Source organism: Takifugu flavidus, chromosome 18 (genome assembly GCF_003711565.1).
Source record: "Takifugu flavidus isolate HTHZ2018 chromosome 18, ASM371156v2, whole genome shotgun sequence".
Taxonomy (NCBI): Eukaryota; Metazoa; Chordata; class Actinopteri; order Tetraodontiformes; family Tetraodontidae; genus Takifugu; species Takifugu flavidus.
In genome coordinates this window covers 11,017,244-11,039,812 of record NC_079537.1, presented here as the reverse complement: position 1 = coordinate 11,039,812, position 22,569 = coordinate 11,017,244, and the positions used below count along the sequence as shown (strand labels likewise).

The window sequence follows — 22,569 nt, the reverse complement described above, 5'->3', positions numbered from 1 at the left end:
AAGATCCGAAAAATATAGAAACTTCACACAAGTTTTTCGGAATTCGAAAGATTTACATATGTGACATACAAACGCGCTGATATGATTATGCTGCATTATTAGTAATTTCCCTTTTAAAATAAACAATCCTATGGCTCAATTAGCCACCAGATTCAGCAAAATATTTGAGTATCAATGCAATTATAATTTCAATTGAGCCTATTTTTTTTCCTCAGTTTAAAAGTCTATTTGGAAGTTATTGTTCTGCCTTTGACAAAAGCAAAGAAACGTCACAGCAACTCCGCTTTATTTGCTCCAAAAAAAGAAAAATCACCTGCATCTTCAGTCTTTTTCTGCTGCATCAACACCATGTGACCAATCCTTTTATGAAATACCGGTTCCAACATCCACCCCGAATGCTCAGACCTTAAATAATGCCGCCGACATGCGGATACAGTAAAATCAAAAAGGCAAAGCTCATAATTCATAACATTTGTAGTTGCGGTTGAAACCAGGCTGGACAGAAGCATATTTGAGGAGACATTTCAGGGCTGCAGCAAAGATTTAAACACAGCCTGAGCTCTGGTAGCCAGCTGCTGATGTTTGGCTGTTTGAGATGTTTCTCCGAGAACAGTCGAGTGGATGTTGAATCCGCGCCATGGCCTGCGGTCAGTCCAACCTCGACCACGATTCTGGTGTTTTCCCCCCCACCAAACTGCCATGATCCATTGTTCCGAGTGTGTTTTAGGACTACATCAGTTAGTGCAGTAAGCAGGAGGGAGGGTGGGAGTTAATACAGATGCAAACCCCAGGAAAAAAACAAAAACTGGCACCGGGAAGAAGCAGCTGAAACGCCATTTCTGATCAAAGATGTGTGATGAGAGGATTAAAAAAAAAACAACAAAGTCAGGGGAGTTAAATCTTAACAAAAGCCCTTATCTGGTGCCCACGTTGGGCATTTATTACCACACCTTTTTTTATCATTAAAATATTTCTTTTTTTTAATTTTAATGTCTAAAACTGATGTAATCTAATTTCAAAAGCACATTATTGGATAAATTGTTAGTCTGAGTGTGGTGACCCGCAGTGGTGACCGATATTATCGACACCTTTACGTTTGATCTCAGCCGCGAGCTTTTGGTTTTCAGTGATCTGTGCAAACTGGTCAGGTGCGTCTGTGGTTGGTACAATCAGAACAGCGATCAGATGAAATACAGATGGGAACTACAATGGCTTAAAGGTCCATGTGATGGAAGGAGGGGAGGGGGAGAGCCGGGGGACTCTCCCTGCCCCCCTCGCCTGGCAGCGGTAGTGCAGGTCAAAGTTTAAAGAGTCCAAAAAGTAAAAATGGGCGGTGGGATTTCCTGTCACCAAACAGGAAGTCATCGGTCTGTCTGGAGGTCGGCGTGATGGTGCTGCCCGTCCCGACTTGTAGGTGACAATGTGGGGGGGAAGGGGGGGGTCGTCACTGCAGCACCAACCCAACCTGAGATGAAGAAAGTACAGGTTTAGATGAGAGTTCTGCTGTTATAGTATATCATACAAAACAGATGATTCACCTTGTCAGCTCCCATGCTGGGACACTTCCAATTATACAGATAATACTGGAGATTCCCGTCGCCGATTCCAAACTTAAGCTTCTCCAAGAAAGTCTTGTTTTCCATTAGATCCAGTGCGTTGAAGACATCAAACCCTTTCTGCGTAGAGACAGGAGAGGGAGGAGGGGTTTGTCAGTAAGGTATTAAGAGAGAGAGAGTTTGGAGAACAAACACACACACCCACATACACACACACACACCAGGCCTGAGGAGGAAGATACACACCGATTTTGCCAGGATGAGAGCATCTTGCATCAGGTCGAGCAAAGGTGTGACTGTGTGCACGTTGTAGAAGGAATACGCTGCTTTTAGGCTGTGGTGCACAGGGTGGTTCATAATGGTGGAGGGCAGAGTGTAGAAACTCAGGAAGTCGGTCACCTTTCCATTGTTCTGGAAGACGCCAACACACAGATTTCACGGGGCTGCGTCAGAACCGTTTACTTTGCAGATGACCAATTGTGGGTTGTTTACCTCCACCAGGAAAGTGTCGATAATATTCTCCCGAGGCAGCAGCCAGTGTTCCACCTCTTCCTGGTTCATGGCGGGCACCAGGTTGAACTGGCTCAAGTATTCCCGGAGGAGGCGATGCACCACCGGCACATCTTTCTTGGTCATCGGCCGCAGACCTGAAGTCTTTGGAGCCTGAGGGAAAGAAGACGGGACTGGATGAGTCGTGTCGCGCCTTCTCCGTTAATCGTGCGTGCGCGCTCGCTGACCTCTGGGAGGCGGTACAATTTCATGGTGCGCTGCATAGTCATGTTCCTGCTCAAGTGGGAGAACTTGACCTCAATTAGCTTGCGTGGGTTCAAGGAACGGTGCCAGTACCTGTGCAAGGATGTTCCATTGGTAAAACTGAACATTCACAGGTATTTCTATTCCGTCCTACCCACCTGCAGGTGCCCACGGGCTTGGGCAGGACCACCCCAGCAGTGTACACCGCCTGGAAGATTCCCTGCAGGTTCACCCGTCTTGTGATTTCTCTTATCAGAACTGGAGCAACTCGTTTAGAGCGAAGCTTCTTGTGGACGCAGAGGAAATTGATCTCAACCATTCTCTTTTCTCTAAAAACACCAGAACAAATCAAACTACTTTCAAGGCTGTGAAATGCCACCATCTAAATACAGTCTAAAATCTGTATCGTCTTAAGTATGCATGGAGGAGTAGCAGCACTCCATGGTTGCGTTCACTTACACGTCGTAGATACGGATGGTGGCAGGAATGGCGCTGATGAAACCCACCAGCTTCTGGTTGGAGTTGACCCTCACTCCACAATGCCACTGAGGCAACCAACCAGGAGGTCGCAGGGCCCTAAAAAGGAGGTTAAAGAATTTATCATCTGGATGCTCTTTTATTTTCCTTGTAATCTGGGAGGATAGTTAAAGTTACCAGAGCAGGAATTCAGGGGAGTAGTCGAATCGGAACATGTTGTCATCGTCTTCAACGTAATTCTCGTTTAGAAGTGTGTAAAGCTCCTTCAGCTAGTTTGGAAGAGACAAACTTTGTCACACACTTTAATGTGTTTTCATACAGAATTCATTTTCAATGTTAAACAGTATATCATTTGCATAATGAGGTCAATTCCTTAATGCCATTCCTGCTGCGGGCGTGTGTATATACACACACACTCACCACAGCGGAGTTCCCCAGGTCCAGAGTGTCCCAGCTGAAGCCCTGCGGGAGGCTGTACGGCTCCTCGCGTATGCTGTCTTTGTCGGGTTCAATGCAGCCATGCGATGTCACCGTCTCTCCTGAAAGAGAAATATTATTCATGAAACACAAACACTGCTGGGGTCCCTTTGTGTTTTGGGTGTTACAGAAGCAGGACTGAACCTAGTACCTAGTTTGGGCACCGGCTGCGTGTCCCAGAACTGGTAGCTCCTCCGTGTTGCCTCCTCCATGGTTTTGGCGGGGCCTTGGCCTACAGAGAAGAGTTCGATGGCCTTTTGGATCTCCTGGAGTTTATCAGCTGGCAGTGAATTCACCTGTTTGCACACAGACGAATATACAGAACAGAATTACTTCACATTTATGCTGAATTTCTTTACATATTTGATCAAATCATCAGACAGAGCTTGATTAAATTAACACGTCCATTCGTGCCTTAGCAAGGGGGTCCTTGGCTGCATCTGTGGCACCTGTTTTCTTCTTCTTTTTCTGCTTCCTTTTCTTCTTCTTGGCACCGGTATCGTCACCCCTGTCACTGGAAGAGGATAAAAATGGCTAATTAATTACAGCTCTTTCATCGGTGAGGGTTGTTGGTTTAATGGACGATGACAGATTCTCATAAAAAAGTAGAAAAAGTAGAAACTAATCAAATAAAGAAAAACTACATTTCCACGTGACACCACATTGTTACTGTAATAAATTTAAGATCAAACACAGCAATAGAAGAACTGAGTAATACTATTTTCTGGCCTGAGAGAGGCTGCATACTTACAGAGGATAATCTCATTAGTGTCTAAGAGGAGACAGGGGCTGAGCACCGGCTCGTACTACAACTGCACAGATGGTGAATCACATGGCCTCTCAAAGATGAGTGCATGTTTCTACGCATGTGTACATGTATGTATGTGCAAGAGGTCATTGCCTGAGCGGGACAATAGACAACAAAACAATCAAAAGTTTGTTCCACTGGCTTCCATTTAAAACAGAGTAGAGAAGCGAGGCCCATTCTTTGTTTCAGCATGTGCATGCTTTACGTTTGTGTGTGTTTGTGTATGTGTGTGTGTGTGAGAGAGAGAGAGAGATTGTTGGACACAGGGATTACATCGCATGCTCAAAATGCTCATCAATTCAATTAACCAACATGGTCATCACTTTCCACTTAAAGCAGCAGTTGGTCATGTAGTAAATACACATTTACTACCTACAAATATATACATTTCAAGTTGATCTTTGAGATTTACAGGTTATAAAACCCCCAAATCACAACCAGAGTAAGATTTTCGATTATTAAAGAAAATAAAAATCAGGGCCATAAACAGTTCTGATGGATCTCAGAAAGTCTTTTAAAAACGGGGGGGTAAGCCACACAGCTTTTAAGCATGATAACGTTTAGTCCCTCTGCTTGCTGAACATTAACACATGAACCAACAATAGCCAAGCCAGCTTAAATGTTTACTACTTGTTTTGAGGCCGAGCAAACATGTCCACTGGGACACATTCTGCTGCATGTTCAACACCCTACAGGTTCAGCTCGTTTTGCTTTTGATACGGCTTCTTTCTGAACCGAGACGACAAACGGAAGAAGTTTGACAGGTATGTTAGCAAGCAAGCTAACTAGCCGAATATCAACTGGGGGGGACATAAATTGCGCAAGTGACAGGCAGCAAGAGAAGCCCTGCGAAAAATACATAGAAACTCAAATTTTATGACAGATTAGACTGGTTTTGTTGGTGCTACAGAACACGGCCGGGAGTGCAGCGCTTACTTATGACCCAGTTTTAAGCAGAATTGCCATTTATACTGCTTAAATACTACGCCTTGCTAACAGAGCTGAAGAGCAGCGGCATAAAGCCCGCCCACAAACGGAGTAGAGACCACTGTCAACCAATCAAAATCAAAAGCAGACAAGCCACAATAGGCTCAGCCAATCAGGTAAGGCTAAAGGGGCGGGCCAAATGCCCCTGATGGCCGTCTACCCAGGCTGCTCACGGTGGCTTTAGCCTGAACTTGCGACGCTCCTGTGTACAACACCATAGCATGTTTTACGCCGGTACGCTGCTGGGACTCCATTCTTACCCATCGTCAAGATGGTGCTCTTCATTTTCGCAGTCACTGCAGTGTCCATGGTCCTCTACATCTTCTTTCTCCGGCATCGGTGCTGTCTCATTCTCATCCGCCATCTTCAACCAGGAAGTGAGGAGCCACCGCGTGTCATCGATTGCTTTAAAGCAGCCGTTGTGATTGGCTCATGGTTCGACAGTTCCTCTGGGACGATGCGTTCATGAACCGGGATTAAGTGGGATATTAACCAAATTAATCTAAATTATACATTGAAGGAGGAAAATCTGCGTAAAATCTTAGCGATGAAGCAGCGACTGGTGGGCGGCCGGACCTGCTCTATGGCCTTTGAGTAGATTGTTGTTTGACAATGTTGGACTAAAGTGTGACTCACTACTAAATTTGGCACATTTAAAGGTTTTTGGATCATGCTAAATGTTAATTTCGCGGGAAGTAGTCGAGGCACGTGGCAGCGACCTCATCAATCGATTGCTAAGTGATTCAGAGATAGTTGGAATTCCTCAGCAACGATCCAACTATTCATTGACCTAACAATCCTTACTTTTACTACCCTTATCTATTATGACTGATGTTTCGAGTGAAAACACCAATGTGCATGAGTAATAAAACCATTGGGGTCTTCGGTTTTGTGCAGAATGTTAGTGAGATGCAACCCTAAACCCCTTCTCTGTTGTGACAGCACGTAGAAAAATGACACAACACTCACAGTAAAGTGTTATTAATGCTTCTCTTTAACAATATTCCAAAAATGCAACGTCATACTTCACTTATTTGATCATACTCATTGTAATTACACTAATTTAAAGGCAGGAGCTTTTATTAGTGCATTGTTCTATGTAGCTGTAGCCTACAATAATGGTGAAGTAATTGTAGTATTCAACCCTATCTTAACATCTAAATAAAATTAAATGCAACAGCTTCAAACACTTTGATACAGAACATCTGTAAACATTTATCTGCATGGTAACACTGTCAAGTCTTTTAAGAAGTGGAAACATGTAAAATCTTCCTAAGGGAAATGAAAAGTGCCTTGATTAAGTAATTAAAATGGATAAACGCTGATAGAGCTGGTGACAATCAATGAGCAATATCTCTATATTACATCATTAGTGCAAAAACAATCACTTCTAAATTAAAATTGATCAGTTTGAACATGCTTGTTTTTCTTCTTGCACACTTTCGGTTTCAGCCAAGGAAGTAAGTTTGTTCTTTAACTGCCATTATACTTCGAATTAAAATACATGGCACATCTTCAGAGTGATTAGCGCTTGGTGATTAGTGACCGTGCTTGTTCAAAAGGCCGCTGCTATCTCGCAGGTGTCAAGGCTTGGCTTTGGCCAAGGCCAAACGCTCAGACACCGTCTTGAGGGGGATTCCCTTGCGGGTCACTTTAACGTGGATGAAGAGGGTGGCGGGTGACAGACTGGAACCATCTGCCTTCAGCAAATGAACATGTCGGTAACCTGAGAAGAGAGAACAGAGGTTAGGAGGAGCGGTGTGAATTTTGAGGCGCTATGATGAGGAGAGCGAGCGTCTGTGCTGCACCTGTCCGCAAGCTCGTGAAAGGAAGCGTGAATTGGCCCACAAAGTCGTTTTTGGCTGTGTGGTCGTGGTCCTCAACCACAAACCTGACCAAGGCCAGCTCAGGGACCTGAAGCTGGAAGCCCAGGGTGCAGTCCCACCGCGGGTTAAAACCTGTAGGGGGCGCAAAAGGCTGTAAAAACACGGTGCACTTTTTCAGCCATGGACAGAAAAGAATAATTACACTTAACGCTGCCATCTGTTGGCTGAGAGATTCAAATTGTTCGTCAATCTTTAATTAAAAACAGCTCTCCTTTATTGTTAGGGGTAAAAAGCCCTCTGCTGAAACTATGCAGTTAACAAATCGGATTTGCTAATGGTGATGAAATCTGATTTACCGTTGTTGTCAATGCGGTGGGTTTTGCCCTTTGTGTTATCAATGGCCACCCCGTGAATTTCCACCCACACTTGGGGGTCAACAATGGAGCTAAACTTATCTGCGTTGATTTTGGGCAGCTGCTGTGCTGAGATTATCTGAAAGACAAAAAAAAGGGAGCATTGTTTTACACATTCTGATTTGTTGGACGTATAGCTAAAAAACATTTACACTGTCCCATGTTAAGGACCATTTTATACAATGGTTCCAACACTTATACTGATATATAACTAAAGAAGAGTTGTTATTTCACATCTGGGTTTCAGTTTGTCTAAAATAATAGCGAGAGGAAGGCGTGTTTCCACTGTCGGCCTCCAGGGGGCGTGATTGACTATCATCCATGACGTAAAATGTCAAAAAGGACAACAATGAGTTTTTATTGAAACCAAAAATGCACAATCAGCAAGCAGTAATCTGATATATAATCGGACTGGTGCAGAAATCGGAGGTGTAATCGGATTACTCTGCTGACACTCACTCGTATGGTCAGCTGGGTCGGGATGTGTCCGGGCCCTCCTCCTGTGTTCTCGGGGTTGAAGTTAGACGTGGGGCTGCACAAGAAGCTGGGTTTCAAGACGTATCCACAGCGACCGTTGGGGAGGAAGCGGCCCTGGTTCAGGTCCATCTGTTCGCCGGGTGTCTGGAAGTTCAGAGCCACTGTGGAAACAACGGAGTCAATAAGGCTGCCGGCTTGGTGACGCACGCCATAAAACATTGGAGACTCAGCGAAGCGGTAAGCAGCGGAATGAACGTGTTCTGGCATTTTTCAGCGGCACAGTCCGCGTTTGCCTCTCAGCTCCGGTTTGGAGTACTGACCCATCTGGCAGCCCCCGTTCCACATTTCCTGCGGATCATAGTTGGATGATTGGAGGCGCTGGCCAGAGGGGTAGATCCGGCTCAGCTGTCTGCTGTTGTGTCTCACAAAAAGCTTCCCTGCAAATGAAAAGATAAAGAAGCACACGCCGTGATCCACCGGAGGCTGACGGCACCAACCGCGGAATCAGCTGCTGCTGCGCTCTCCACAAAATCCTTTCGACTTTCCCCTACGCGGCGAGAACATGCAATTATTCCCACATTTGTACCAGAGTCCTTGATGAGCCTGAGGGCTTCGCTTTCAGAGAAGGAGGACATTTCATTGGGAGGGTTTTCAAACAGATTTTCGAAGCCTCGGAAGGGAACGCTCCTGCAGTACACCGCCAGCTCCGACAGCTCCGGGCTCAGTTTCAGGCTGACCTGCGAAGGACGAGAGAAATTGGTCTCTTATCTCAAACCTGCAGAGGACTCGCCGATGCCCGCGCCGCCACTGACCTTCGCAGGCTCCTTTTTCGGCGCGTTCTTGACGGCGTTCGCCACTTCTTCGTCGGAGCTGGAGGAGAAGCTGGCGCAGCTGCCGTTCTTTCCCAGCTGAGCCAGGTGAGGAGTGTGCTTCTTCCCCTTTATCAGGATGCGACCCCTCAGCTCCTGGAACCAAGGTCGTTTGGAAAATCAGAGGTGACAGGAGGCAGTTGGGGGGGGGGTTCAGTGTGTTGTACCTCAGGAGAGGGCAGATCCTTCAGCGGCTCAGAAGTGAGGGGCCTGGTGAGAAGTTTGCCTCCCAGGATGGTACGCAGGTTTTTGGCCATGACGGCCTGCTGCTCCACAGAGCAGTGATTTTCCAGAGACAGGATTAGAGGGTAAGGAGATGCCTACATGGAGAGACGCAGGGAAGTCCATTATAATGCAATTAACAGCATAAATACAACACAGGACCTAAAGCTTTAATCCCATAGAATCCCCAAAGTGGCAGGTAGTTGGATGCTGAGAAGGAAAACGTCCTGGAATGTTCTGGTTGCCGATTATGGCATCATTACAGGATTTATGGAGTCAGACAGTTCTTACCTTGAAGGCGTACTGGGCGATGGTTTCAATCACCTCCTTGAAGGGCACTTTGGAGGTGAGAGTGTGTCCGTGGTAGATGACCGGTTCTCCTCGGTCTCCATCCCAGCAGTCCAGCTCCACGCAGCGGCACCCCTGATTCAGCGCCCTGTTGGCGAGAGACATGTCATGACTCCTCCGGGGTGGAGCGGACGCGCGAGTCTGGTGGTGTTCCGGGTCATTACCTGATGTAAGGCTCAGTACTGCTGGCGCTGGTAACTTGGTCCTTGGTAAGGTAAGTGTTGTGTGACGAAGAGATGAAGTAATGGGCCAGGGGGTGGCTCATGTCCTGGTGGACCCTGCCGTGGTCAGGGTTAAACACGTCGTTCTCCTGGGACAGCATGTACATGGTGAACCCGTTCTGGGTCATGAGCTGGTTCTTCTGAGCTGCAGGGAATAACAACAAATGCCAAATCAACCGTTTAGCTTTGGTTCCGGCGGTGTTGGTTTGTAAACGTTGCTGGTTCCGGCTTTCGAGCGGTGGAGGACGGCGTGCGACCTACCCCACTCGTTGAGCTCATACGTGAGGATGAGGCTCTGGGCGTGCTTCAGCGAGGCGTCTTCTCCTTGGTCTCCCAGGAAGTCGCGCAGCTCTGCGGTGGCCAGCACGCAGCCGTTACTGGAATAGTGCCTGAATACGGCGTCGAGTTCAGGCCGCCGCAGCAGCTCCCTGCAGAACTCCTCGATCTCTATGTGGTCCAGACGATCGTCTCCGGATCGGTCGCACCTCTGGGATGCGTGGACGGGTTGGGGTGGGGAAAAAAAGACACACCTATCAAACAAAACGTGCTTTTGTCTAGAAATAATCATGCAAATCACATCCAGCTGTGATTTTTTGCATTAAAAGCCTGGTTCTCAGAGGAACCGGACCTAAAAACTGGGTCTTGGAGGAGTACCAATTTAATCTGGGGTACAGAAACGGGGGGTGGGGGGGGGGGGGGGGGGGAATGTTGTTACAGGTGCAATAACCCAACCCTGACCTTGAACAAACAGCGGGCGTACTGCTCGCTCAGGTCGATGTTGATCATCTGGAGTAACCGCTTCACCTCCTCGTAGCTCATTTTTCCGTCCTGGTTCTGGTCCGCTCTCCTCAGGTAGCCTCGGATCCAAGTTTACAGAGTTAAAGGAAAAGCAGCGGAGACTAGAAAACACACACAGACTTCAGAGCTCGGCTCCGTTCCTGGAGCAGCCAGCACTCATTGTTTAGCTTCCTTTTGTTCTCGCCTTCCCTCCTGAGCTCCTTTTCATGTCCTGTTGTGACAGCCTGATAGTCTCAACTCACCACTGCTGAGTTCACAGAGGAAGGCAAAGATGGCGGCCGTTACCAGGCTCTAAGGTAAACATCTGATGCAACGTAACTCGATAAAAGTGTTGACAGCAACGAGGATCTTGTTTTTACCAGCTGCCCGTTGCTCAGAATGCCCACGCAGATACACCGCTAAATTAAAATCACAACCTGAAAACTCATCTGGGGATCCGCTGGCTTCCTGTAAATGTGCTTCAAGTGACTGTGGGAGCAGATTTGGAGCTCTTCACTGAGCTGCCCCCAGCAGCGAGGCTCTGGGTGTAAGATGGGACGTCTGACAGCAGCGACAGTGATACTGGGAACACTGAGCTATATTTACTGGATTGTAAATTGGGCAGGATATTGGTCCAACTTTTCCTTCTGACTCATGTTGGCCACGTATTCCTTCAGCGTGCGGAGCCTCGGACCCAGCATTGGGCCTCAGCCTCGCTGGGGCACACCAGGTCCAGGCTCTTCCTGGCTCCTCTGAAGACCACGGTGAAGCACTGCTTGTCGTGCACGGACCTCGAGAGGCGCCTCAGCGCCTCAGACTGGCAGCCTTCGCGGATGCACTCCACCTCTGTGGCGGCGACTGTGAGAGGGAAGCAAAGGGTTGTGAAATAAAGAAGCATTGAGGGAAAAGGCCTTTTAGCTGTAATTCACAATAAAACCTCGTGATTCATTCAGACCAACAAAAGCAACCAGATTTCACAACAGGGCCATTTAAACCTGCGAATTTATGATGCTTTCAGGGGAAAAATGTACTTTCAACTCTGAGAAAGTGGCAACCAGCATACACTGTGGTAACGTAATGTTAAGCCTTTTAACTGAAGCTGTAATAACAGCCATAGAAAAGTACCTTCAGACTGATGCTAACATGCTAACACATGGACGTGAAGATAAAAAGAACATACAGATTTTCTTGCACAGCTCAAAATATCTGTGTTTCTGGAGTTTCTGTCTCCAATGAGCCCAAAGCAGAATCTCGGTGAGCCACAATCTTGTGATCTAAATGCTAACATCTGATATACGTGTGAGATCACCATGCCAACAACTAGTAGCACTCAGGCTAAAATAAATGTCACCAGTTGATGTGTGAGTTGGAACCAAATCTGAGCCGCTGGCTGATGATGCATTAACCACAGATTTCAGTGAATTTCTTCATTAAAAAAACCAAATCATTGCTCATTACAGTGAAGGTTATTTTTAGATTGGTTTTAAATTGTTTTAGTTTTAGTTGCAGCCATAAACAGGACGGTTCTATAGGAGTTGCTAGGATAAATTTATATATTTCACAAATAAAATGACAACCTTGAGCCCAACGGGACACTGAAAACATCAGATTTATCTTTCCGAGGCCGTGAATTTCATGGTACTTCATCCAGTATTTGTGGAGATACTTGACTCTGGGATCTGATGTGGCTAAAACATTTTTCTCGACTAGCAGCTCCGTCCTATGAGTAATGCCTGTCATGTGCACAAAGAGCTACGACCTTTCTTCTCGGCACGTGCAGCCGTGAGACTCCTCTTTCCGATGAATCCGGAGTGGTCGTATCTGAAGGGGGGAAGAGCCAAAAAAGGCTTTATTTGAGCTCTGTTTCGCTCATATTTGCCAAGTCCAAACAGAAAGTGGCTGCTGGAGCGGGGTAATAATGGCGGCCCCCCGACAAAAGCCCCATTCTCCTGCTGGAGGCTGTGAAGACACTGTTGTCCTACACTGCAATAATACCCCACATTCCTCCTTCATGGCCGTCCCAGAGATGGCAAAAGTGGCACGCATATGCGTGCATGTGACTCGGAGGTGTTGTATTTCATGCCAAGTGTTTTCCTAGCAGAAGACCGAGCACCGAGCTCCAGGCGTCAGATCGCACACCCGACCTGGAGGGGCGCCTGGAGCCTGGAAAAGAGGAGCCGGTCCAAGCCCTCATCCTGGATCCACACAAACAGCCACTTATAACAGACAAATATGGTCTTCGGCTCCGCAGCACAGCAGCGAGACGAGGCGTTATCTCTTGCAGCTCTCAGACTCACTCTGCTGCTCGGGGGTTTTTTTTTTACACGCTGGAATCTGACCGATGGGGGCTTATTTTTGGCTGAAGCACAATCAAGTCAGCCTTGACGCCCACCCCCCCTCAGGCCGCAGACAACAAGGTCGGGACGGCAAACACAGGACGTTGTTGTTAAAACACCTTCCTGCATGAAATACAGGCACAAAACACTCAGTATCCCTGCACTCTGACCTATTTCCCCATCAGATTTTCCAAGGCTGTGTCTAAAATAAAGAGAAAAAGGATTTCTCCAGAGGTTTAGAACTTCGGTGTAATTGCACGTGATTGACAGTCGCTCGTTTCGTCAGAAGTGTGACTGTAATTTAGTGACTGTAATTTAGCGGCTCTCGACTGTGATTTCCTGCCAGTTGGACTAAAACTGGTCATCTGTAAGGCTGGAGCCTGAATAATGCCGTGAATCTGACGCCGAGGGCTGAAAGGGTGGATTTCTAATCCTCTCTGGGACCACGTGTGTCTTTGGGAACATTCACACTCTGGTTTTAGCCCCGAACTTTTCGCATAATCATGCTCGCAAACGGACAAATACGCCCAAACAGGAACAAACATCAAGCTCATACTGAATTTTTCCTAAATAAAAGATTAAAAGTGTCTCCTTGGACGCAGTTTCTGTAAATTAGCACCTCCTGGATTCCTGCTGCCCCACACACACGCACACACACGCACACACACGCACACACCCCCACAATCAAAGCTAATCAGGGATATCTGCCGCGTCATCAGCGAGACGCCGTTGGCTTCACCCTTTGATCTGGACAGCTGGACAAAGCAGACATGATCCAGGCTACTGTATGCGCATCTGCCGAGCTTCAGACCCCCTAATTATTTGATCGCGTCTCCGGAGCCGCCAAACAAACAGCCTCTGTAATGAGGCAGAGCAGAGACGAGCAGCGATCCAGACTGGTCCCAGTCTGTACTGGGAAGGCCGACCGGCCGCTTTCCCCTCCCGGAAAATGCTTTTCCTCTCTTTCATCCAGTCGGCTGTCAGAGCTCCTTCTGATTTCTCCGAGTTCCCTTTTCACTTGGTCCTTTGCCTATTTTCCACCTTAAATTCTCCTGATGGTCATGAACTGCAGCCAACACACACACACACACACACACACACACGCATACTCACACGTCTGCTTAGCTTTGGCTCTGCGGGAGCTCTTGGTGGACTCGCACCAGACGGTGAGTCCGTCCTCCAGGAGCCGCACGTTCCGGCTCTTCTGCCACCGGGAGGAGCGAACCTTCACCATGTTGGAGCCCTGCATCATCACACGGATGTCTTCATTCTCCAGCCCTGGAGGACACAGAAGACACAACAGAGCTCTGCTTACTGTCAGCCAGCGTCTGTGTTTTATATACAAATCAGAGAGAGAGAAGGACTAGATGAAGGTTTTAGTCCACCAAGTCCGTCCTATGTTGTCTTAAACACTCTTGGGCGGCGAGATTATTTAGCGGCTGCATTGTCGGCAGGATCTGGGAATGTGACTGTGGACGTGTCAGGAAAAACACGTAATAAAGGTTCTTTTCATTTCGGGGCGACTTCTCCAACCCAAACAGCGTGTGACTTCCAGCAGAACTGGGAATGTGTCAACAGACGTCCTGCTGGTACCATCTGAGAGATACCGCAGCAGTAAAAACAGATCCAGGTCCATCTGGGAATGGAACCCTTTAGCTTAATGCTAATAGAAATAGAAAGTTCCAACATGACCTGCACTCCAAACAAGTTGCCTCATGTTCATCCAAACACTAGAGGAATATGAGGCAACTTATGTTTCTGCAATCTTGCACCTCGGCAACTTTCGGAACGTTTATCTGTAGGTTTCAGCTAAAACTGGACGGTCGCCAGCCAGAGTTGTGACGCGCTAGCGTTGATCATTAAAGCCTAAATGGATGTAAGGTGGAACCACTGGGGTGTCACAGAGGCAGTGCAATGAAGCACTCTTCCCTCTGAGTCTCTTTTTTAAAGCACTCTTCCACTCACGTCCTCACAGCCGGGGAATACCGCCTGCCTTTTAAATCACCCTCTTCCATTCTCTCGCTGCTAAATGGCTGAAGCTCCTCAAAGGGCCCCCCCCGGTTTACCAAACAACAGAAACTCCCTCCCCCTCCTCCACTCCAGAAACAAACTGGAGCCGCGGATTCTTCCCCATCAGGGTGGAACACAAAGACCCCACCCCACCCCACCCCCAGGCTGTCCATAACAAGCTGTTTTTCCAGGCTGTTGCCACATGTACGGCATTCCCCCAAGCGGAGCACATGGGCCCGATTAACTGCAGGTCATTGACCACGCTAAGCTGCTCAAACAGCCCAAAGCTCCCCCGTCTCAACCCTCGGCTGCACCTTTTCCTCGTTCCTACCTGCAACGCTCGGATATCTGGGAATACCGCCCTTCCGATTCACCCCCGAAAGCCTGTTCGCGGGGCCGTAAATGGAGGGAGAGGAGAGAGAGAGGAGGCTCTTCCTCCTCCCTCTCAACCTTTTCTCGCCTTTCAGGTTGACGGCCGCTCCGTCAGGTGGTAAACGGAGGCCTGCATGGCGACTGGGTAGCAACCGCGATCCTTTCCAAGGCCAAGTATTTCAACACAGCATGGAGGCTAAATTAGTAGGTATGCTAGCACCTCCGGGGACGTTTATTATGACACAAACCGAAGCAGCTCAGCACAGAAGCGTTTCTCTGCAGCCCCCTCCTTCAGAAATCTGGATTTCTTTTACAATCTCAGCGAGCCGGGGCAACAATCTCCATGGCTCTGGCCTAAGATTGTGCAGCTCGGGAGATATTTATGGCCTGTAACAGAACACTTTAGATCTCCGCGGCAGGTAAACAGACCATAACAGCCTGCGAGAAGGAAAAGGAGGGGTTTCCCCCCCCCACTCCATCAAGACTGAGGCTGTGATCCTTGTAGACAAAGCTTCTGCTCTGGTTTTAATTAGAAGGCTTGGCTCACTTGACTTTAGTGTAAAACTGATTTTCTGTGTCAGGCTACAAACTTGGGAGTGTTTCAGAACCTGTGCTGATGGCCTGTACTGCAGCCCGCCACCGGGGGCAGCGGCGAGCCCGCGAAAACTGCCGAATAAGGCGTTTACCGGCTGAACCGTGTGGAGGAGAAGCAATAAACGGTGACATCAGCCTCGGCTACGTCAACGCCGGCGAGGAGGATTAGAGAGAAAATGATCACATGAGCCAGTCGGTCACACACGAACGCCGCTCGCATACCGGCTCCTCCTGGGAGAAGGTTCGGGTTTCTCTCAACCTAACAACGGCGGGCGAGCCAAGACTGGACCCGCACAGGTTGGGCGAACTGGGCACGACCACGATGTGCCTCGTACGGGACAATCGAAGCCACGTCTCAAAGATCAAAGGAAAATGGAAACAAAAATCAAAGCGAGCGAGAGAATTGTGACCCTCGCTGAGGACCAAGGACCAACGGGCCTCTCCCGTTCGTTTATTCCAGCACATCGGGGTGAAATGTTTTTGGGATATGATGATTTCTCCGCCCCCGTCAGACGTCAGCGTTTAATTCTGTCCTTACTGGCGGGGAAACCTTTAATGGGGTCAAGCTGAAATCTAAGACTTTGGACGTCGGGACCCACGCGGCCGCGTTAATGCGCTAATTCCTGCTTGTGCCCTGCGTTCAGAATAATCACAGACACGTGAGAGCCGTTATGGGTCATAACCACATTTGGGATGCATCCATACGTGAAACTACTGACACCACCTTTATCTGCCGCCACGCAGACGTCACATGACTCCAATACCGCTGCTTTTGTCTCTGGTATCGGGTCAGATTTACTGCTGGGTTAAAGTCCACCTGACCACCTGGTTTATAAGCACACATGGCAGTAAAGGGTCACCAGGGGGGGTGGTGGGGGTGGGGGGGTTTTGTCCCAGTGGACTCATTATTTGCTCCTGGCAGCATCAAACATCAGCGATGCCTCGACAAGCGTCTGCAGAGTGTCAGCAGATTCGGTTCTGGCTCGGCACCTGTTCCACACCGGGCCCGGGGGCCAGAAGAATGCACCGAGGATGGGTCTGGTAGCCGCGGAGCCGCTAAGGAAGGGGCCAAGACTTTTCTCCTTTCTGATCCTTTTTCCAGCACCTATCTGTCAAAAAATGTGCTGCCTGCAGCTGTTTTAAATGTCAGGATTTGCTGCTTCTCCTCAGCTCTTGGACCGCCGGGCCCTGAGGAGCCCGTCCAGGTCTGTGGTCGAGCGCCGGTCCAGATTTCCAGAGTCTTTTTCACGGCTTCTGACAGGTGCTCGGTCTTGGCTCCCTCCAGGTGCGAGGAGCGCTGGCCCGGGTGGGAGTGGGCTGGAAGAACCGGTCAACTCCTCTTAAACACATGATCTCCTCCACGCAACACCAACACACGCACGCTCTCACACACTTTCACAGATACTGACGCATTAGGGTGTCATTATCTGTTGATTACCAGTAATCTGCGCCATTATAACGCAGAGGAGTAAACAGCTGTCTTATCCTGTTTAGTCTCATAAAATGAACTTCAGAAGTTTGGCAGCTGCTCCCGCCACACAAGAACTCTCATTACACCTTCAGCCAAGACACCAAGTCAGCGTTTTGCAGTTTTTAAGGTGCAACTGATGGTTCAGAGCCGTGAAATCCTTCCCGAATGTTAGGATTTGCTCAGATTTGCTGCGTAATTATGGCGCGTTTGGTGTCGGCGCTCGGGAGAAGAAGCAACTCTTACCGAGCCTCCTGCCGGGCTCCGCCGTCCTCTTCTCCTCCCTGGAGTGGCCGACCGGAGTCTTCCCGCTTCCCAACATTGTTGCGGCTCCTGCAGAAACCTCAGCCCGGCCGCCACCTTCGCACTGGAGGCTCGTTCTGACTGTTAGCTCGGGGGAATAAAGAGTCGAGGGGGGGTTCAGCTTCCTCCCCGCCAGCACAGATTTGAGGCCCCGAGCAGGGAGAGACAGTCATTCCTTTTCCACATGTAAAGAGAAGTCCCTCCCCAGCGCGGCGCTCCATGCCTGCGCGTAATATGACTCCGTCCGAGGCGCACGCCTGGCACACCTGCACCTCCTCCTCCTCCTGCCGCCTGCACCCCCAACTGCCTGAAACTGCCCCAAAGTCCCCTGAGTGAATTCTGGCGAGGTTCTGGAGGACGGCCAGGCCATAATTCTCCCATTAATGATTTTAAACGATAATGTTAAATGATAAACTGCCGACGGGCCGTTCAAGGCGTTTAAATTAAATACCGTCAATTATTTTGATTGAATTCAAAGCCACGCGTACATATTACGTGAGTAAAATCCCAAATTTAATTCGATTTTTAAATTTAGACATTATTTGGACCAACTTGTACACGGGCAATATGGGGAAAACAACTCAAACGAACTATTTTTGGAAGAATCATCTTAAATATTCTTCCACACAACGCAAAAAAAAGAGATTTGCATCTTTGTTGCTACTCCTTTTTATTAATTTATTTATTTTTACATTTGATCTCAGATTAAATGAGGCAGAATAGGTAAGGGTGAGACGCCCCCTGTTGGAAACAAGACGCAACTGTCTGAACCATAAAAGCAAATAATTTAATTTAATCCTGCGTGCACGGATGTACGTAGAGGGATGTATATGCAACTGGTCTGTAGTTCTAAAGGTTAGTATTTGGAAATAAATCCAGGGGATGCATCAGAAGCGAGGGGACCTATTTAATTCAAAATAATAAAGTTATTGCAAACAAAAATACAATAATACAATATTACTAACAAAGAGTTATAATACGAACCAGGAGTTTAACATGTTGTGCTTCTGTGGCACAGAAAGAGAGTTTTAATTGGTTCTTGAGTCAGTTATTACTCTACCGTGCGTCTAGTTCAAGATTATCAACCCCATATTAATGGCAGGCCTGATGAAACTCCATCTACTACCTCTTCATATTCTTTTAAATGCGGCAACAACGATGTCAGGCAGGATGAGAGATTAAGTTATTCCCACTAATCCTCACAAGCTGTGATCTTTTCAGGAAGCCTTGGTTCCATGGCTGGAGCAGCTCCTTCGCTTGAGAACATTGGAACCCCTCAGCTTCACTGCACCACTGAGTGGGGGCCATCGCCCTCTCCCTCGCAGCATTTCCCCAATTCGGCTTGTTTGCAAGGAGCAGAAACCCGGCTGGTTTCTAATAGTGCTGACAGGAGGCCAGTGTTGTTAGTAGCTGTTGGACTTTCATGTCTTTACATGCAGGAGTGGAGTCACCCTGTTCAGGAGGTCACAGTCGGAGCAACACGACTCTACTGTTAATACAGGCAAAACTGCAGATGCACACAAAGTTTACAATGAAGCCATTGTTGCACCAGACAAGGAACAGTGGAAAATTAGATGTTAACTCCTTGATGCATTTGAAAATTGTGTGTGTGTGTGTGTGTGTGTGTGTGTGTGAACAGCAACAACGTTCTTGGTTGCCATATTGTTGGATCCAGCCATAACCCCGTTTAACTGATGGCTGACTCGGCCACGGTGACAGAATGTTAAGATGCTCCGATGTAAAAATCCAAGAAGAGCTGGCTAAGCAGAAAAATAAAAGGCTTCAGTGCTGCTTGCAACCCGGGGTCGGTCTACTTCCTGAAAGAGAATTTATTCTCCGAGGGTTCAACGCCGCGGATAAACGTCAAGACAGACCGAGTCTAAATCAGTTTGTGCTCATCTCAAGGCGGCGACCTATAACGTTTTTAACTCGGTGTCCATATGTTAAAGTTATAACTGTTCGTGAATATTCAACGGAAATATCCTCAAGGGAATCATCATGCTCCAGTAACTACGCCAACCCATTACTGTCACACTGGCCTAGTTAGCAGCCAGCTAGCACGGGGTTTTGTGTGCCGAAAAACGTTTCCATTTATTCACATTTGAACCTGGAGTGAACATTCTTATAGAACATGCCATTGTATGGCAGAAACGCATGTTTATTATGATCGTATGATCATTACATGGTGGCTGAATGAGGAGTTAGCATATGCTAAGTTGGCTTCGCTTGCGGGACGGAGACTACGCAAATAGCAAAACTGGCAACTCATTTTTTCTGAAATGTGTTTATTGGGGTGATAATATGTATACATATGGGTTTCACTCGCCATCGATTGGTTTAATGCTTAGTTTCAAAAGAACACGAGTGATTTGCCAGCCAACGTTAACATTCGGCTAACGTTAGCTAGCTACCTTATCCTTAGCTGTTATAAACGGCACACGCTGTACAAGCAACGCTTCATATCTTAACGTGAGTGGAATAGAAATACACAGATCGGATCTAAAACACTCCGTTTGTCGGTAAGATGGGTGTTAAGCAAGTGTGATATCGCCTAACCCACCCTCACACAACGATGGGTTCGAAGGTGCGCTAGCAGCGGCAGCTTAACAATAAATGGCGTTTGTTTACGATAATTCGCGACTTCGCCTCCAGCCGCTGTATTACAATGTATCACTCCGCGCGGAACGCAGAGCATTCTTCCTGACACGATGAACTCAAAATATGGCGGCAAAACGCAAATTTTAACGCGGCTAACCGACGTGTATACTTGTACTTTAAATATGAGACGTTTAGATTTTTAAAAAATAATTTCCCTGACCGAGGACTCAAATTGGACTACTTTCCACACGAGCATATTTTCCACCTCTGTTAAAGTACGGGTGTGTTTCAAAGATACTATTTAATCTGCATCAGCCACTGAAGACAGTAAACATTTACAAACAGCACGTTTCCATTATTAAAAGTACCTTTTTTAGGCGTGCTCGTAATGTAGTGGAATTTAATGATTTCAGCCCAATTTGTTTTTGCAAACTTTTAAACGCAACCCCTCGCTTCACGATGGTACATTCCTTTAAGAAGACCCGGACTACTTTCTTGGAGTGGGCGGCGTACTCTTGATTGACTGATTGCTCGACCAATAATAAAAAAATTAAAGCTTAGCAACAGCAAAATAATCATTTTGTCCAATCAGATAAGAGAGGTGTGTGCTTTACGGCGGTCAACACTCTGACGCCTGATTGGTTAAACCGCTCGTCAGTTACGGTAGAATTGTGGCCAATGTAGTCTGGTGCCGCGGTCCTTGTTCGCGCTTTGTTGAAAGGTAAACCACATTACCCACAATCCCACGGGCATTACAAGCAGTTGCATGCGCACGGCTTGAGGCGGAGCTGCTATAAAAACAAGAGCTCCCTCTTCTCGAGCAGCACACTGGACACTGTTGTGACGGCAGGACGTCGTCTGCTGGTGAACGGTAGTTGTGACAGTATCGAAACAGTTAATGGTAGTTAGCGACAGTTGCTCTGACAAACCCTTGGAGGAGTAACAAGTGTTTACTATTCGCAAGCGTACCTGCTGCACGAGAGTCTCCTTCTAAACTGGAAAAAACTATTTTAAGTGATATTGGACTATTTTGGATTTTTTTTTTTTTTCTTATTTTCCCAAGATTAAGTTTTAAGGGGTTTTGGTGAACTTTGAAGCTCAGTTTCAGGAGCGTGAATATGATCTGAAACAGAAGCGGGGAATCGGCGACGGACCAGCGGGATGACAGAGCCAACGGAACAGACCCATCACCTGAAAACTTCGGACAGCCCATCAGGTGGGATCGGCGGGGACGCTATGGAGCATCTCCCCGCCAGCAACAGTGGAGCACCAGAGAACGGCGACAGGGGGCGCCAGAGAGAGCAGAAGAAGCACCGACGGGCGGAGAACTGTGAGGATATCAGCACAGACAAGTTATGGCAAATGAAAGGCGGACAGAGGGGGGTGTGCCCTGCGTTAGCAGCCGGAAACGAGCTCCTAAAATGCCCGATCGCAGCCCGGCCTCACGCAAAAGCCGATGCCGAGGGTAGTCACGAATCGAACGGGAAAAACGGCGGAGACGGACAACTGGATGGGACTTTGAATCAGGTGCGAGAGGAGAGCGCGCTCATCGACTCCGACACCGGCCTGGATGCGCGCCTGGGCAGGAGGAAACACAGGCGCAGGCCGTCGAAGAAGAAGCGCAACTGGAAGCCTTATTTCAAACTTTCCTGGGAGGAAAGGAGAGCTCTGGAAGAGAAGGAGACCGCCAGGGCCTCCCGGCTGAGAGAACAGATGTTCGCCAAAGGGCTCCCGGTGGCCCCCTACAACACCACCCAGTTCCTGATGGACGAGCACGACCGAGAGGAGCCGGACCTCAACACCGAGACCGGGATCAGGCGACCCTGCGGGATAGGTGTTCGCATAGAGGACACGGTTAGCGAGGAGGACCTTTTTGACCCGAACCCCAACGAGGACGAGGACGACGATGACGGCAGCGGCGGGGGCAGCGACGGCATCGGCAGGCCCGGGAACGCCGGCGGCGAGTTTCTCCAGAGAGACTTTTCCGAGACCTACGAGATGTACCACGTCGAGAGCCTGCAGAATATGACCAAGCAGGAGCTGGTGCAGGAGTACCTGGAGCTGGAGAAGTGCATGTCGCGTCTGGAGGAGGAGAACAACCGGCTCAGGCGCGCCGTGGAGCACGGAGGTCTGACCCCGGAGAGCTCCCTGGTGCGGCTGGGTGAGCTGGAGAGAGAGCTGGAGACACTGAGGGCTCAAAACTCGGAGCTGCTTCTTCTGAACCAGCCCAACAAGGACAGGGAACAGGTCGCCTCCAATTAAAGGACGCACGGCACGAAGAAAAGGTAAAACAGTGGGACTGCTGCATTTTTAAAAAAATAAATAAAACATTTGTCATCAGTTTTCTGTCATCAGTTTGTCATGAGGACGGTTAAGATGTTTCTTTTCTATGTGGGATAAAAGGGCGTCATCTTTTCCAAACTAAAAAATATATATATTTCAAGAACAACATTCTTTTTTTTTTTTTTTTAAATGAAGAGAATGTATCTGACAGCGCGATTTGTTTTGTCCCCCGTTTTAAACTTCGATGAAAGACCTGTTCCGATTTTGAATGAAGTTAATTTAGTCGTGTTTCTCGAAAATAAAGATCGAGGCGGTTTGCAGAATCAAATTCCGGAGCTGATCATTTTAACAGTTGTGTGTGAACATACGTTGAATAAAACTTCTGAATTCTGTC

At 48.0% G+C, this 22,569-nt stretch overlaps 3 protein-coding genes across 3 annotated transcripts; 1 reads left to right on the top strand and 2 right to left on the bottom strand.

Annotated features, from left to right (window-relative positions):
- Positions 1-269: 269 nt before the first annotated feature.
- nmt1a (N-myristoyltransferase 1a) lies at positions 270-5,478 on the bottom strand. Its single transcript, XM_057015333.1, has 12 exons — positions 5,319-5,478; positions 3,678-3,777; positions 3,415-3,559; positions 3,207-3,325; positions 2,964-3,055; positions 2,769-2,885; positions 2,468-2,638; positions 2,294-2,402; positions 2,049-2,219; positions 1,803-1,967; positions 1,539-1,676; positions 270-1,465 (listed from the first exon to the last, which is right to left on the bottom strand). Exons 1-12 carry the CDS (start codon positions 5,420-5,422, stop codon positions 1,445-1,447), a joined length of 1,452 nt encoding a protein of 483 aa, XP_056871313.1. The 5' UTR covers positions 5,423-5,478; the 3' UTR covers positions 270-1,444.
- A 556-nt stretch (positions 5,479-6,034) lies between these two features.
- plcd3a (phospholipase C, delta 3a) lies at positions 6,035-17,567 on the bottom strand. Its single transcript, XM_057015331.1, is given in 16 exon segments — positions 6,035-6,784; positions 6,867-7,016; positions 7,241-7,376; positions 7,757-7,935; positions 8,095-8,211; positions 8,361-8,511; positions 8,587-8,739; positions 8,811-8,963; positions 9,157-9,301; positions 9,378-9,579; positions 9,696-9,921; positions 10,173-10,302; positions 10,842-10,896; positions 10,899-11,069; positions 13,661-13,825; positions 17,238-17,567. Coding segments are annotated over 16 exon segments (2,352 nt in total). The 5' UTR covers positions 17,314-17,567; the 3' UTR covers positions 6,035-6,641.
- A 3,139-nt stretch (positions 17,568-20,706) lies between these two features.
- hexim1 (HEXIM P-TEFb complex subunit 1) lies at positions 20,707-22,567 on the top strand. Its single transcript, XM_057015334.1, has one exon. The coding sequence runs from the start codon at positions 21,054-21,056 to the stop codon at positions 22,152-22,154; it is 1,101 nt and encodes a 366-aa protein (XP_056871314.1). The 5' UTR covers positions 20,707-21,053; the 3' UTR covers positions 22,155-22,567.
- The last annotated feature ends 2 nt before the right edge of the window (positions 22,568-22,569 follow it).

Coding starts and splice junctions, on each gene's coding strand:
- nmt1a (XM_057015333.1), bottom strand. CDS start 5,422: ATGGCGGATGAGAATGAGACAGCACCGATGCCGGAGAAAGAAGATGTA. Junction 3,056..3,206: donor ACCTGGGGAACTCCGCTGTG/GTGAGTGTGTGT, acceptor CTTCCAAACTAG/CTGAAGGAGCTTTACACACT. Junction 2,639..2,768: donor ACCATCCGTATCTACGACGT/GTAAGTGAACGC, acceptor TGGTGTTTTTAG/AGAAAAGAGAATGGTTGAGA.
- hexim1 (XM_057015334.1), top strand. CDS start 21,054: ATGACAGAGCCAACGGAACAGACCCATCACCTGAAAACTTCGGACAGC.